The sequence below is a fragment of the Gekko japonicus genome, unplaced genomic scaffold (genome assembly GCF_001447785.1).
Source record: "Gekko japonicus isolate JY-2015 unplaced genomic scaffold, Gekko_japonicus_V1.1 scaffold210, whole genome shotgun sequence".
NCBI classification, from domain to species: domain Eukaryota; kingdom Metazoa; phylum Chordata; class Lepidosauria; order Squamata; family Gekkonidae; genus Gekko; species Gekko japonicus.
Window position 1 is genome coordinate 1,381,319 of NW_015168658.1, and position 16,556 is coordinate 1,397,874.

The 16,556-nt window shown below is 51.7% G+C and overlaps 1 protein-coding gene across 1 annotated transcript in view; it reads right to left on the bottom strand.

Moving 5' to 3' along the window:
- The window catches only part of SST (somatostatin), a 16,771-nt gene extending 3,479 nt beyond the window's left edge, over window positions 1–13,292 (bottom strand). The window contains exon 1 of the mRNA XM_015415240.1: window positions 13,052–13,292. Within this exon, the coding sequence (XP_015270726.1) occupies window positions 13,052–13,192 (141 nt within the window). The 5' untranslated portion in view covers window positions 13,193–13,292. The remainder of the gene's footprint in view (window positions 1–13,051) is intronic.
- Window positions 13,293–16,556: the final 3,264 nt, after the last annotated feature.

The following is a 16,556-nucleotide window of genomic DNA, read 5'->3' on the forward strand; positions in this document are numbered from 1 at the left end:
TGGATGGATAGATGGATAGATGGATAGATGGATGGATGGATGGATGGATGGATGGATGGATGGATGGACGGACGGACGGACGGACGGACGGACGGACGGACGGATGGACAGGCAGGCAGGCAGGCAGGCAGACAGACAGACAGACACAAAATGCATGGAGGGGTGGGTTCGTTCCCCCTTCTCCAGATGACAGGCAACTGGCCAGTCCCCACCCCCTCTGGACATCAGGGACTAATTGATGCAGCAGCCAAATCGCTCGCTCACAACTTTAATGCCAGTAGCTCACAAAGTAGAATTTTTGCTCACAGGACTCTACAGCTTAGAGGGAACATTGGAAGTTGCTACTCAGAAGCAGGCAATGGCAAGTTACCTCTGAAAGTCCCTTGCCTTGAAACCCCTATAGGGTGGCCATAAATTGCCTGCAACTTAATGGCAAAAAAAAAAATGTTATTATTGGAGCCACGGAATGCCTCTGGGATTTGTACATGATAATCAATGAAGACTTGCAATTTCTTGCTTTCGAACTGCTAGGTTGGCAGGAGCTGGAACTAGAGACGGGAGCTCACTCCGTCATGCGGCACCCGGGTCTCGAACTGCTGGACTACCGACCTTCCACAGCCTGCAGTTCAGCGTCTTAACCACTTGAGCCACCGCAGCTCCTTCCATTGGCTTAGATGGGCCTAAATGGGGGCAGATTTATGGAAGGGACGTCTATTGTTGCCCTGACTTGGACGGCCCAGTCTAGCCTGATCGCATCAGATCGGGGAAGCTAAGCAGGGTCGACCCCGGTGAGAACTTGGATGGGAGGCCACCAAGGAAGCCCAGGGTTGCTGTGCAGAGGCAGGCAAGGGCAAACCACCTCTGAAGGTCTCTGGCCTCGAAAACCCTACAGGGCCTTCATAAGTCGTCTGAGACTTGCCACTGCTTTCCACCTCCGGGTCTCTTGCTAGCTATTAGCTCTGATAGCTAAATGGATTCAGCTCCAGATTCAGAGACAGAATATCCTCAGATGCTGGGGATCAGTCAACAGGGGAAGGATGCTCTCCGTGGGCCCCGCGTATGGGCTCCCCTGTGGCAGCTGACTGTCCTCTGTTGGAAACAGGGTACTAGGCCAGTGGTGGCGAACCTATGGCACAGGGGCCAGAGGTGGCACTCAGAGCCCTCTCTTTGGGCACGTGTGCCATCGCCCCAGCCAGGCCCAGACCATCATTGTTGTTGTTGTTCAGTTGCACAGTTGAGTCCGACTCTTCGCGACCCCATGGACCAGATCCCGCCAGGCCCTCCTGTCTTCCGCTGTCCTCTGAAGTTTGCTCAACTTCATGTTCGTTGCATCTATGACACTGTCTAACCATCTCATTCTTTGCCGTCCCCGTCTTCTTTGACCTTCAATCTTTCCCAGCATCAGGGTCTTCTCCTCCGGGGAGTGCTCCCTTCTCATTGGGGGGCCAAAGTCTTTGAGCTTCAGTTTCATTATCTGGCCTTCCAGGGAACAGTCAGGGTTGATTTCTTTTAGGATTGACTGATTTGATCTTCTTGCAGTCCAAGGGACTCTCAAGAGTCTTCTCCAGCACCATAGTTCAAAAGAATCTATTCTTCGGCGCTCGGCCTTCCTTATAGTCCAACTCTCGCAGCCATACATGACTACTGGGAATACCATTGCTTTGACCATGCGGACTTTTCCTGGCAGGGTGATGTCTCTACTTTTTATCATGCTGTTTAGGTTCGCCATCGCTTTCCTCCCAAGGAGCAGGCGTCTTTTAATTTCATGGCTGCAGTCACAGTCTGTGGTGATCTGGGATCCCAGGAACGTGAAGTCTGTCACTACTTCCACGACTTCCCCTTCTATTTGCCAAGGAGTGATGGGGCCAGATGCCATGATCTTAGTTTTTTTGATGTTGAGCTTCAAGCCCACTTTTGCACTCTCATATTTTACTGTATTATACAGTAAAATACATTATACATACAGCAATCAAGACCGTCGTTAAAGTGTCGAATTCTCTGCCAAATAATTTTTTTAAGTAAAAGCATTTGGGATTGCTTTCCTTACTTTGTTTGGATCATCTTAAGTTAATGTCTGAGTTGTTTTTCCTAAAGTAGAACCTCAGTATTCAGGTTAAATTGCCGTGTTGGCACTTTGTGATAAATAAGTGGATTTTGGGTCGCAGCTTGGGCACCCGGTCTCTAAAAGGTTCGCCATCACTGTACTAGAGTAACACAGCATCAGCATGTTCCATCACAGCTATTTCTATGGTCTTTACCCTCCATTTATAGAGGCTGTGTACCTCTCAAGAGAGCCAGTTTGGTGTCATGGTTAGGAGCACGGACTCTAATCTGGGAGAACCGGGTTTGATTTCCCGCTCCTCCACATGCAGGCAGCTGGTGTGACCATGGGTCAGTCACAAGTTCTCTCAGAGCTGTTCTCTCAAGGGCAGTTCCTGTCAGAGCTCTCTCAGCCCCACCTACCACACAAGGTGTCTGTGGTGGGGAAGGGAAGGGAAAGGAGATTGTAAGCAGGCTCTGAGACTCTTCCGGTAGTGAAAGGAGGGGTATGAATCCAATCTCTTCTTCTTCTTCAGTGCAAGTCCCTCAGTTATTGCCTTTGTGTTGTACTTGGAAGCTCTCTAGCAGCACTTGGCTGGCAGAAATCTGGACTCAATGGGCTTGGGTCTGATCTCACCTGGAGTCCTGTGTCCAGTTTTGGGCACCACATTTTAGAAAGGATGCTGACAAGCTCGAGCGTGTCCAGAAGAGGGTGACCGGGACGGTGAGAGGGTTGGAATCCAAGTCTTATGAGGAAAGGTTGAAAGAGTTGGGTCTGTTTAGCCTGGGAAAGAGAAGGCTTAGAGGGGACATGATTGCAGTCTTCAAGTATCTGAAGGGCTGTCATGTAGAAGACGGAGCGGATCTATTCTCTCTTTCTCTGGATTGCAAGACAAGATCTAATTGGTGGAAATTACAAGGGAGTCGATACTGGCTAAATATCAGGAGAGACTTCCTAACTGTCAGAGTGTTTGAGCAGTGGAACAGACTGCCTCGGGAGGTGGTGGATGCTCCTTCGCTGGACGTTTTCAAGCGGGGGATGGACAACCATCTTCTGGGTATGTTGTAGGTATGTAGGGCTCTCTTTCAGCTATGCTCCTGCAGAGTGCAGGGGGTTGGACCAGATGACCTGCAAGGTCCCTTCCAACTCTCACATTCTATGTTTCTATGATCCAGCCAGAGGGGCTGGTTCTCCAGCAAAGCCCCCCCAAGGAACTGCTAAGGGCGCTGCAAGGGGGAGGGTCCCAGTGAACTGCCAGGGCTCAGGTGGTGCTCAGCAGCACAGGAGGGGGTTGGCATCATCGCCTGGGGCTACACTGCTACCAGCTGGCACCAAGCCAAGCCCCTGCCTCAGGACACCGTCGGTGGTGAAAGCCCTTTGCTTGGAGCAACTTCGCACCTGGGACCTGCCCTGCCCGCAAAACTGCTCCTGTGCCTCTCTTAAGAAGAAGAGAGAAGACTCTTGAGAGTTCCTCCTTGGACAGCAAGGAGATCCAATCAGTCAATCCTCAAGGAAATCAACCCCGACTGTTCCCTGGAAGGCCAGAGACTGAAGCTGAAGCTCAAGTTCTTTGGCCACCCAATGAGAAGGGAGCACTCGCTGGAGAAGAAGACCCTGATCAGATGCTGGGAAAGATTGAAGGTCAAAGAAGACGGGGATGGCAAAGGATGAGATGGTTAGACAGTGTCATCGATGCAACGAACATGAAATTGAGCAAACTCCGGAGCACGACAGAGTACAGGAGGGCCTGGCGTGAGGTGGTCCATGGGGTCGTGAAGAGTCGGACTCGACTGCGCAACTGAACAACAACAACTAACATACCCCGGCCCAGATCTGGATGGCGCAGGGTGGCCCGATCTCATCGGATCTCAGCTGCTAAGCAGGGTCAGCCCTGGTTAGTGCTTGGATGGGAGACCACCCAGGAAGTCCAGGGTTGCTACGCAGAGGCAGGCAAGGGCAAACCACCCTCTGTATGTCTTTTGCCCTGACCTGGATGGCCCAGGCTGGACCAGTCTCATCAGATCTTGGAAGATAAGCAGGGTCAGCCCTGGTCAGTACTTGGATGGGAGACCAGCAAGGAAGTCCGGGGTTGCTACGCAGAGGCAGGCAATGGGCAAACCACCTTGGAACGTCTCTTGCCTTGAAAACCCCATGAGGGGGTCGCCACGAGCTGGTTGCGATCTCACTTTTCCCTGACTCAGGGCTCTTCCACAATGTGTTTTGCTTTCTCTAGTAGTCCCAGAGGGAGCAAAACAAATGTGGAAACGGGGGGGGGGAGCAATAGGGACAAACGAGGGACAAAAAATGAGACTGTGGAAGAGCCCCTAGATAGCCCAGGCTAGCCGGAGCTTGTCAGATCTTGGAAGCTAAGCAGGGTCGGCCCTGGTTAGTACTTGGGTGGGAGACCACCAAGAAGGCAGCCCAGGGTCTCCATGCAGAGGCAGGCAAGGGCAAACTGCCTCTGGACTCCTCTTGCCTTGAAGAAGAAGAGATTGGATTTATACCCTGCCCTTCACTACCCAAAGGTGTCTCAGAGTGACTGACAAACTCCTTTCCCTTCCGCTCCCCACAACAGACACCCTGTGAGGCAGGTGGGGCTGAGAGAGCTCTGACAGAAACGGCTCTTTTTCAAGGACAGCTCTTGTCAGAACCACGGCTTGCCCAAGGTCATCCAGCCAGGTGCAAGTGGAGGAGTGGGGAATCGAACCCGGTTTTCCCATATTAGAGTCCGCGCACTTAACCACGACACCAAACTGGCTGAAAACCCCACAGGGTCTCCACAGCTGTGACTTGACGGCACTTTCCACCACCACCAGATGCCTCTGCAACTATTCCACTTCAGCCCTGCAGTTGCGAGCATAATAATTTTTGAATATAAGAGAACATAAGAGAAGCTGATGCTGGATCAGGCCAATGGCCCATCCAGTCCAACACTCTGTGTCACACAGCGGCCAAAAATACCAGGGGCCATCAGGAGGTCCAGCAGTGGGGCCAGAACGCTAGTAGCCCTCCCACTGTTGCCCCCCAAGCACCAAGAATACAGAGCATCCCTTGCCCCAGACCGAGAGTTCCCATCTAGACCTTGTGGCTAATAGCTCTGCTCCATATGCTTCTCTCTGCTCCAGATGCTTGTCTAATTCCCTCTTGAAGCCGTCCATGCTTGTAGCCGCCGCCACCTCCTGTGGCAGTGAATTCCATGTGTTAATCACTCTTTGGGTGGAGAAGGACTTCCTTTTATCCATTCTAACCCGACCACTCAGCACTTTCATGGAGTGCCCAATACGTTACGTGTACTGTGATTTCACCTTTCTAGTGCTTCAACTGGGGTCAGCCAAGTATTTTGTTGCCTCTATTGGCAAGGTCCATGTCACACATTATATAGTTCAGGTTTTCCTATAAAGTACTGAAGCACAGACCTTTTTAAAAACGTAAAGTAGGACTACATAAAGGTCTCTGTGCTTTTGCACATATGCGGCCATGTTACTCGCCAACCATCCCCTATGGGTTACCATTCCCTGTCGATTCAGAGGGAAACCTGGACTTGCTACTGCTTAATTTGTGAAATGGCAATAAGATCTTGTGTGTTTCCTTGCCTCTCTTCAGGGGCTGTCCCAAACACAGGCAAGATGGTATAGGAGAACAGATTGTGTCCCCAGACCGATCTGATGAAATGTTTTGCTCTTTCTCTCCCTCTCTCTCTCTCTCTGGAAATAACTGAGAGCAGAAAGGAACTCTCTCAATTGCACTGGTGAGTGACCCTGTGGCAGTTCTGAAATTCACTATGGAACGTGACTTGGCTCACTTCTGCGAGTCATCTGAACTTATCCGTACTGCACCATAGACAGGTACTGCTGCAAGCCTTCGTTTGAGATGCACTGTATTTTGCTTTAGCTTAACTGAAGTGGAGAGCTGATGGCCAGAACACAAAGCAATAGACTCGGTAGCCCCCCATTACACCTGGATGACCCCAGCTAGCCCGATCTCATCCAAGCTCGGAAACTAAGCACAGTCAGTCTTGGTCAGTGCTTGGATGGGAGCCCACCAAGGAAGTCCAGGGTTGCTAGGCAGAGGCAGGAAATGGCAAACCACCTTTGTTTATCTCTTGTCTTGAAACCCCTACGGCAGTGGTGGTGAACCCATGGCACGGGTGCCAGAGGTGGCACTCAGAGCCCTCTCTGTGGGCACGCGTGCCATCGCCCCAGCCAGACCCAGACCACCATTAAAGTCTCAAATTCTCTGCCAAGTAATTTTAAGTCAATGGAAGCATTTGGGATTTCTTTCCTTACTTTGTTTGGATCATATTAAGTTAATGTATGAGTTGTTTTTTTTTAAGTAAAACCTCAATATTCAGGTTAAATTGCTGTGTTGGCACTTTGCGATAAATAAGTGGGCTTTGGGTGGCAGTTTGGGCACTCGGTCTCTAAAAGGTTCACCATCACTGCCCTACGGGGTGTCCCTAAGTCGGCTGCAACTTGACCGGCCTTTCCTCCACTATCACCGTTTCTTCCCAGCCTTAGGATGCTATGAAGACAGGAGGATCAGCCCTTCAGTACCATGGACAGTGACTGCTAGCTTGAAGTCCGGCCTAGAAGGACTGTTATTCCACCATGTTATGCACTTGACATCTGCTAGAACCTTTCATTTCACTTGCCTCGGGCAATTCAGTAACTACCAGGCCCAGTTCGCTATCAGTGAAATACGGCTGGTCACAAGCAGTCATGTATTTGCAAATCCAACAAATGCTACAAAGGTTTTCAACGGCCGCAGGTACAAGCTGCTCTCCCGACCGCACTTCTATCCTCACTGATCTAAGCTCGCCACCAGCTTGGTGGAGGGCCAGTTTGGTGTAGTGGTTAAGTGCGCAGACTCTAATCTGGGAGAACTGGGTTTGATTCCCCACTCCTCCACTTGCAGCTGCTGGATGACCCTGGGCAAGCCATAGTTCTGTCAGAGCTGTCCTTGAAAGAGCCGTTTCTGTCAGAGTTCTCTCAGCCCCAACTACCTCACCGGGTGTCTGTTGTGGGGAGGGGAAGGGAAAGGAGTTTGTAAGCCACTCTGAGACTCCGAATGAAGGACAAGGTATAAATCCAACCTCCTCCTCCTCCTCCTCTTCTTCTCCTCCTCCTTCTCCTTCTAGAGAGATGTTTGGAATGAGATAAAGATCTTGCCCCAATGCACATGTCAGGGAGTTAATGCTGGAGTCAACTTGACCACATATGCACTGGAACAAAAGATGCACTTGTAGGCAGATGAAGTCGCTTCCTACTGAGTTAGACCCTTGGTCAGTCAAGGGATTGCCTGCTCTGACCGGCAGCATCTCTCCCAGATCTCAGGTAGAGATCTTTACTCGGAGTCTCAAAGCGGCTTACAAACTATTTCCCTTCCCCTCCCCACAAGAGACACCCTGTGAGGTAGGTGGAGCTGAGAGAGCTCTTTCGAGGACTGCCCTTCCAAGGACAGCTCTGACAAAACTATGGCTTGCCCAAGGTCATCCAGCAGGATGATAAAAGGGTTGGAACACTTTCCCTGTGAAGACAGGTTAAAGCGCTTGGGGCTCTTTAGCTTGGAGAAACAATGGCTGCGGGGTGACATGATCGAAGTTTACAAGATTATGCATGGGATAGAGCAAGTCGAGACAGAAGTCCTTTTCTCACTTTCTCACAATCCAAGAACTCGTGGGCACTCCATGAAATTGCTGAGCAGTCGGGTTAGAACGGATAAAAGGAAGTCCTTCTTCACCCAAAGAGTGATTCACAGATGGAATCCACTGCCACGGGAGGTGGCGGTGGCTACAAGCATGGACGGCTTCAAGAGGGAATTGGGTAAACATCTGGAGCAGAGGTCTATCGGTGGCTCTTAGCCACAAGGTATAGACAGGAACTTTTGGTCTGGGGCAAGTGATTGCTCTGTCTTCTTGGTGCTTTGGGGGGGACAACAGTGGGAGGGCTTCTGGTGTCCTGGCCCCACTGCTGGACCTCCTGATGGCCCCTGGTATTTTTGGCCACTGTGTGACACAGAGTGTTGGACTGGAGGGGCCATTGGCCTGATCCAACATTGGCTTCTCTTATGTTCTCTTATGTTTTTCATCCCCTGCCCCCCGATGCTTATTCACTGTAGACACTGGCAACTGAGATGGGGGTATTCGGTGTACAAAGCGACTACTCTTCCACTCAGCCACGGCCCTTCTCTGTATCCAAGCCCATTTTGTGGAATACACTCGTGCAGGGCTATTTCTGGGGCCGGAACGCACAGGAACGGAGTTACAGCTGGCTTCAGAGTTGGCCACGCCCACTACAGCCAAAACCTCTGCGTGTGTGGCCAGAGAGGAAAGGTCTGGAGAGCAAAACCCCCCCAGTGACTCCAAGGTGGGCCGGGGGGGGGCTGGAAGGATCAGGGAGGTATTTAAATGCCTTCCCCAGCCTGTCGAAGGGCCGGCTTGCCCAGGCTTCCCACAGCCACGGGGCACCTGGGCAAGCCAAGGGTAGGCACAGGGTGTGGCCTAATATGCTAATGAGTTCCTGTTGTTGGGCGTGGGCCGTTATGCTAATGAGTTCCTGCTGGGCTTTTTCTACAAAAAAAGCCCTGCATTCGTGTGTATATAAAAATCCTCATAACGGATTGAGAAAAGGAGGAGGTGGAGATTTACATCCTAGCTCCTTTTCCATACAATGGTTTCCCCGTCTTTGACACAGTCATTCCATATGGTATAGGGTCACCTACATGGGTATGTATGGAACTGCGGTGGCTCAAGTGGTTAAGATGCTGAACTGCAGGCTGTGGAAGGTCAGTAGTTCAGCAGTTCAAGACCCAAGTGTGCCACATGACAGAGTGAGCTCCCATCTCTAGTTCCAGCTCCTGCCAACCTAGCCGTTAGAAAGCAAGAAATTGCAAGTAGATAAATAGGTACCACTTCAGTGGGAAGGTAACAGCATTCCGTGTGCCTTGGTGTTTAGTCATGCTGGCCACATGACCACGGAAACGTCTTCGGACAGCACTGGCTCTTCGGCTTTGAAACGGAGATGAGCACCGGAACCCTAGAGTCGGATTCGACTGGCTTTCAAGCAAGGGAACCTTTACCTTTACCTTTTTACATGGGTATGTGCCATAATGGAATCGGAAAGCGCCACTCTCTTGACAAGGAGAGATATTGGCCACTTGTGGGCAATGCTCCCTCTAAGCTGTGGAGTCTTGTGAGCAAAAATTCTACTCTGGGAGCTACTGGCATGAAAGCTGTGAGCGAGCAATTTGGCTCCTGCATGAAACAGTCTGCTCTGAAGCCATCCTTCTGGAGATGAGACAAAAATGTCTGAGCTGGAGGCTAAAAAACTGGGAGCTAGCCCACACTGGCTTAAAGGGAACACTGCTTGTAGAAGGAAGGAAGGCAGGAAGGAAGGAAGGAAGGAAGGAAGGAAGGAAGGAAGGAAGGGCCAGGTAGGAGGGGATGGGAGAAAGAAGAAGAAGAGTTGGTTTTATACCCTGCTCTTCAGTACCCAAGGGAATCTCAGAGTGGCTGACAATCGCCTTCCCTTCCCCTCCCCAGCAAGCACCTTGTGAGGCAGGTGGAGCTGAGAGAATTCTGAGAGAACCGGAACTGGCCCAAGGTCACCAAGCAGGCCTCATGTGTCTCAAAATGGCCAACAATCTCCTTCCCTTCCCCTCCCCATTAAACCCGGTTCTCCCAGATTAGAGTCTGCACACTTAACCACTACATCAAACTGGCTCTTACTACACCAAACTAACTGAGCCAAGGTCACCCGGCTGGCTTCATGTGGGGGTAGAGTGGGGATTCGAACCCCGTTCTCCAGATTAGAGTCTGCAGCTGCTAACCATTACACCAAACTGGCTCTCTGCCTGAGACCCTGGAGAGCAGCTGCCAGTCTGAGTGGGCAATATTGACTTTGATGCACCAATGGTTGTCTGACTCAGTACAAAGTGGCTTCACGCGTGTTCATGTGTGCATTTATGATTTTAAAGGAGTGAAAGCATTTTGAAAATAGTCGCAGTAAAACAGTGAAGAACAGGAGCCGGGAACAAAACGTCTGGGCTGTCGAGAGCCGATGCCGTGATAAATATTGGAGGCACCCAAGGCTCTTCATAATCTATGTGCCACTGGTATGCTTGAGAATCCAACACTATTTTACTTACAGACAAAATTTACACTCTTGCCTTTTGGTCCAGCAGACGCAGGAATATAAGAAGATCCCTGCTGGGTCACGCCAACTGATCAGTCTAACACCCTGGTTCCGACAGGGTCCAGACAGATGGTTGGGGGAAAGAAGAAGAAGAGAAGAGACAGGATTTATACCCTGCCCTTCACTACCTGAAGGAGTCTCAGAGCAGCTTACAAACTCCTTTCCCTTCCCCTCCCTACAACAGACACCCTGTGAGGTAGGCGGGGCTGAGAGAGCTCTGACAGAAACAGCTCTTTTTTCAAGAACAGCTCTGAGAGAACTACGGCTTGCCCTAGGTCATCCAGCCAGGTGCAAGTGGAGGAGGAGTGGGGAATCAAACCCGGTTCTCCCAGATTAGAGTCCGCGCACTTGAGGTAGGTGGGGCTGAGTTGAGGTAGGTGGGGCCGAGAGGGCTCTCTCAAGAACTGTCCTTGAGAGAACAGCTCTGAGAGAACTACGGCTTGCCCTAGGTCATCCAGCCAGGTGCAAGTGGAGGAGGAGTGGGGAATCAAACCCGGTTCTCCCAGATTAGAGTCCGCGCTCTTAACCACTGCACCAAACTGGGCAAGAACCTTCCTGTGGGGTGTTCCCAGCATCTGGAATCCCTAAGCAGACTGCCTCTGAACAAGGAGGCTCCATCGAGCTACCGCGTCTGCTGTCACAAACGGGCAGAGCCCCAGAACATTTAAAAGGCACGGGGGAATGAGCAGTAACCGGATACTCGGATGCCTGAAGGGGAGAGAGAAAATTGCCTAGGCTAGGATCAGAACTCGTATCAGACTGTCCAGAGAAGCCTGGAAGCGCTGGAAGACAGTGCATCTCCTATTTGGGGTGGGGGGGTGGGGAGAGTTCTAGGTATCCCGCTCAGCTCCGCCAGGATGCATCCACCCTATTTAACCAGCTGAAATAATTGCAAGCGGGCCAGTTTTTACCACAGCATCCCCCCCGCCCCCTTTTGCTTTTTAGATTCCCCCAGCTGCTGTTTCATGTGCGGCACTGATCTTATGAATTCCTTCAGCACTTGCTTTCTCGTTCGTGGGATTTCTCTTTTGTATGTTCAGCGCGGTGGTGGATTTGTGTGTGGGCGTGCGTGTATCTCAAAGGCCTCTTTGGAAAGACAACTGGTAAATCCATAAAGATACGTGTTTTTAAAAATCAAGACGTCGGCATGAATTGAACTTTGATAAGAATCTGCAGCACAGTCCTAAGGAGGTTTGCTCAGACACAAGCCACCTTTTTACCTTAATGGGACTTATTTCTTATTAAGCCTGCTTAGTCGGTCATTTCTAGGACTCATCATCTCACACAGCATCATTTGACAAGGTTCTCCTCTGAGCTCTGTGTGGCTTTAAGTCCCGCATATGTCCTTTTCTGCCTGCGGCTGAAACCGTCTTCATATGCCCAGATGCACTTCCGGCTGTTTTCTACCTTATTCAGAGGAGCTCAGAGACCCAGCCGCACTTCAGGTATTAGAGTTCTGCCTCAGCTATCTTTGTACAAAGAGAGTTGCCGGGCAGTGTTCCCTCTAAGCTGAGTGAGTGTGAGCCAGCTCACCGTTTTTTAGCCTCCGGGCTCATGCATTTTCTGTCTCGGCTCCGGAAGGATGGCTCCAGAGCAAACTAATTCATTTTTGTTGTTGTTCAGTCGCACAGGTGAGTCCGACTCTTCGCGACCCCATTCATGCAGTAGCCAAATTGCTCGCTCACCACTTTAATGCCAGGAGCTCACAAAGAAAGTCGATTTTTTTGCTCACAGCTTAGAGGGAGCATCGGTGTTGGGGCTCAGACCAAGCCAAACGGACACCTAACCCCTTGCAAACTCCCCTTGCGGAGAGGACACACCTGAGGATCCCCATTCCCCCAGGCTTATGGGCAGGGGACTGAAATTGCCCTCTGTACGTGCTCAGAGGCACTCCTGTTTTCTTAGTTCTGTGTCCTCGGGGTGGTGGGGTATTGGGTTCTGCCCCCCCACCGCCCTTGTCCTAGCCAGAGTTCCCTCTAAGCTGAGTTAGTGTGAGCTAGCTCACAGTTTGTTAGCCTCCGGCTCACACATTTCTGTCTTCGCTCAGGAAGGATGGCTCCAGAGCAAACTCATTTATGCAGGAGCCAAATCGCTTGCTCACAACTTTAATGCCAGTAGCCCACAAAGCAGAATTTTTGCTCACGAGACTCCACAGCTTAGAGGGAGCATTGTGTTCCCTCTAAGCTGGGTTAGTGTGAGCCGGCTCACAGCTTTTTAGCCTCCAGCTCACACATTTTCACCTTTGGTCAGGAAGGAGGGCTCCAGAGCAAACTAATTTCTGCAGCAGCCCAATCGCTCGCTCAGAACTTTAATGGCAGGAGCTCACAAAGTAGAATTTTTGCTCACAAGACTCTGCAACTTAGAGGGAGCATTGGTCCTAGCCTCTAAGCTGAGTTAGTGTGAGCTAGCTCACCATTTTTAAGCCTCTGGCGCGCACATTTTTGTCTTGGCTAAGGAAGGAGGGCTCCAGAGCAAACTCATTTATGCAGGAGCCAAATCGCTCGCTCACAATTTTAATGACAGTGGCTCACAAAGCAGAATTTTTGCTCACAAGACTCCACCACTTAGAGGGAGCATTGTGTTCCCTCTAAGCTTGGGTTAGTGTGAGCCGGCTCACAGTTTTTTAGCCTCCGGCTCACACATTTTCACCTTCGCTCAGGAAGGAGGGCTCCAGAGCAAACTAATTGATGCAGTAGCCCAATCGCTCGCTCAGAACTTTCATGCCAGTAGCTCACAACGTCGAATTTTTGCTCCCAAGCCTCCACACCTTAGAGGGAGCGTCGGTCTTTCTAGCCCTGGGTCCCTGCCACGCCCTTACCTGTTTCCCCGCGGCGGCGGCCAGCGACTTCTGCAGGAACTGCCGGAGCCTCGGGTCGGAGGGGGCGGCGGCCACGGTGCTCAGCGCCAGGGCGACCGAGACGAGCAGGGCGAGAGCGCACTGGAGGCGGCTGGTCAGCATGACGGCGGCGGCGGAAAGTTGGCCGAGAGAGAGAGCGACTCGGGTGGCAGAGACGGGATTGGAGACGGGAGCCGCGTTGCCGCTCGTCTGCGCTTCTCCTCCGGGCTGGGGGGTGTCTGGGATCTCCGCCGACGCCCCCCGCTTTTAAAGCCTGCCGCTGACGTCAGGGAAGAGTCGCCCCCCACCCCTCGCCGAAAGGAGCCGGCGGTTTTGACGCCCCTTGGAGCCGGCAGCTCTAGCGCCCCGAAGTGATGGGGACTGACACGTGAATGCAGGGGGGGGGGCCGAAGGGGGCAGGGCCCCCCCCCCGCTCGCTCCGAAAGGATGATTTAGGAGTCAGGGTGACGCTCATTCCGCTCATCATCTCATCCCCTCCCAAGGCAATATTTATTGGGGGGGGGGGGGAAGGTTTCACAACCGGCCGAGGAAATCTCTGGGCACGTCTGAGCGCGGCGGGGGCGGGGGGGGCGGATCCCTTTTCTCCCGGGAGAGGCCGAGCGGAGGATTGCGAAAACGGACCCGGAGGCGAAACTGACCCGCGAGGCGTGAAACTGACCAGGGGAAAGCGGAGGGAGGCGGTGAAACTGACCAGAAAGCCGTCGCCCGCGTCCGATTGCCGGACGCGGCTGATCACTGTTCCCACTGAGTTAGTGTGAGCTGGCTCATAGTTTGTTAGCCTACGGCTCACACATTCTTGTCTTCGCTCAGGAAGGAGGGCTCCAGAGCAAACTAACTTCTGCAGCAGCAGAGTCGCTGGCTCACAACTTTAATGCCAGGAGCTCTCAAGTAGTGTTCCCTCTAAGCTGAGTTAGGGTGAGCGAGCTCACAGTTTTTTGAGCCTCCAGCTCACACATTTTTGCCTTAGCTCAGGAAGGATGGCTCCAGAGAAGACTAATTTCTGCAGCAGCCGAGTCGCTGGCTCACAACTTTAATACCAGGAGCTCACAAGCAGTGTTCCCTCTAAGCTGAGTTAGTGTGAGCGAGCTCACAGTTTTTTGAGCCCCCGGCTCACACATTTTTGCCTTAGCTCAAAACGTATGGCTCCAGAGCAGACTAATTTCTGCAGCAGCCGAGTCGCTGGCTCACAACTTTAATGCCAGGAGCTCACAAGCAGTGTTCCCTCTAAGCTGAGTTAGTGTGAGCGAGCTCACAGTTTTTTTAGCCTCTAGCTCACAGATCACAACATGGCCACCCCAGAGGGTTTTCACGGCCCTTCCAGGGTCTCTTGTCTTTGCTCAGAAAGGACGGCTCCAGAGAAAACTGATTTATGCAGTAGCCAAATCGCTGGCTCACAAGGTAGACTTTTTGCTCACAAGACTCCACAGCTTAGCGGGAGCGTTGGCTCCGATGGGTCCCTGTTGAATTCGTTTTTCCCCAAGCGCCTGTTTTAGGATGGAAGCCTTTGCAGGAACTGGTGGGCAGCCTCAGACAAAAGCAGCCCTGAGCCAAGAGGAAAGGCAGGTATAAATATTCTAATTGAGAAATAAAGCCCCAGAGGTTGTCTGCTAAGCAGGCCCCATTGGAATGAATGGGTGTCTGCAAACAGCAACACATCATGCTGCCTGATACCGAACCAGACCCTCCGTCCATCAAGGTCAGGATTGTCCACTCGGACAGGCAGCTGCTCTCCAGGGTCTCAGGCGGAGGTCTTTCCCATCACCTACAGCCTGGTCCTTTTAACTGGAGATTCTGGGGATTGAATCTGGGACCTTCTGCATGCCAGGCAGAGGCTCTACCACTGAGCCACAGCCCCTCTTTACAGCTCTCCAGGGACTCAGGCAGAAAAGGGTCTTCCACATCACCTACTGCCTGGTCCTTTTTACCTGGAGATTCCGGGGACTGAACCTGGGACCTCCTGCATGCCAGGCAGAGGTTCTTCCACTGAGCCACAGCATCTCTTTACAGCTCTCCAGGGTAACAGGCTGAGGTCTTTCCCATCACCTACAGCCTGGTCCTTTTAACTAGAGATGCTGGGGACTGAATCTGGGACCTTCTGCATGTCAATCAGATGATGGAGAAGAAAAGAGACTGGGTTTGTACCCCACCCTTCACTCAGAGCGGCTGACAATCTCCTTTCCCTTCCCCTCCCCACAACAGACACCCTGTGAGCAGTGCTCCCTCTAAGCTGGGGAGTCTTGTGAGCAAAAATTCTACTTTGTGAGCTACTGGCATTTAAGTTGTGAGTGAGCTATTTGGCTACTGAGTAAATTAGTTTGCTCTGGAGCCCTCCTTCCTGAGCTGAGACCAAAAATGTGTGTGCTGGAGGCTAAAAAACTGTGAGCTAGTTCACACTAACTCAGGTTAGAGGGAACACTGGCTAGGACCAATGCTCCCTCTAAGCTGCGGAGTCTTGCGAGCAAAAATTCTGCCTTGTGAGCTACTGGCATTAAAGTGGTGAGGTAGGTGGGGCTGAGAGAACTCCTTCGAGGACTGCTCCCGAGAGCACAGCTCTGAGAGGACTTGTGGCTGACCCAAGGTCACAGCAGCAGCTGCATGTGGAGGAGGAGTGGGGAATCGAACCCGGTTCTCCCAGATTAGAGTCCGCGCTCCTAACCACAACACCAAACTGTGCCAGTGAGCCACGGCCCCTCCACAACAGCTGGATCGGTGTGCAGTTTATCAGCTCTAGGAAAAGATTCCAAATGCTGCCTGCCTGGGACCTCTTTCGGTGGGAAGGGAAAGGGAGGAGAAAGGAAATTCAGGTGGTCATGGAAAGTGCCGTGAAGTCACAGCCGACTTATGGCGACCCCAGAGGGTTTTCGAGGCAAGAGACATTCGGAGGTGGCTTTGCCCTTGCCTGCCTCTGCGTGGCGACCCTGGGCTTCCTTGGTGGTCTCCCACCCAAGCATTAATCAGGCCCAGTGTTGGGTTTTGATAGTGAGATATTGAAAAAAATGGCATTTAGCAGAGAAAAAATAGCTCAGCAGAGCTAGAGTAAAATAATTCAGACTCAGAGTCCATGTGTGATTAAAATAGAAAGTTTTTACTAAATTCTAGCATAGGGAAGGGTAACTGGGATGAAAATAACAGAGCTAAATCGGCTACATCCTTACTCTACAAAGACAAAACTAGAAGAGAGTTATGGTTTCTCTTCTTCTTGTTCTTCAGAACAGCAAACAAAGGCGGGAAGAGGAGCCATAAAACACTTGGAATTCACTGCCGCAGGAAGTGGTGGCGGCTACAAGCATGGACGGCTTCAAAAGGGAATTAGATAAGCATCTGGAGCAGAGGTCCATCAGTGGCTGTTAGCCACAAGGTATAGAGAGGGACTCTCAGTCTGGGGCAAGGGATGCTCTGTATTCTTGGTGCTTGGGGGATGGGGCAACAGTGGGAGGGCTTCTAATGTCCTGGCCCCACTGCTGGA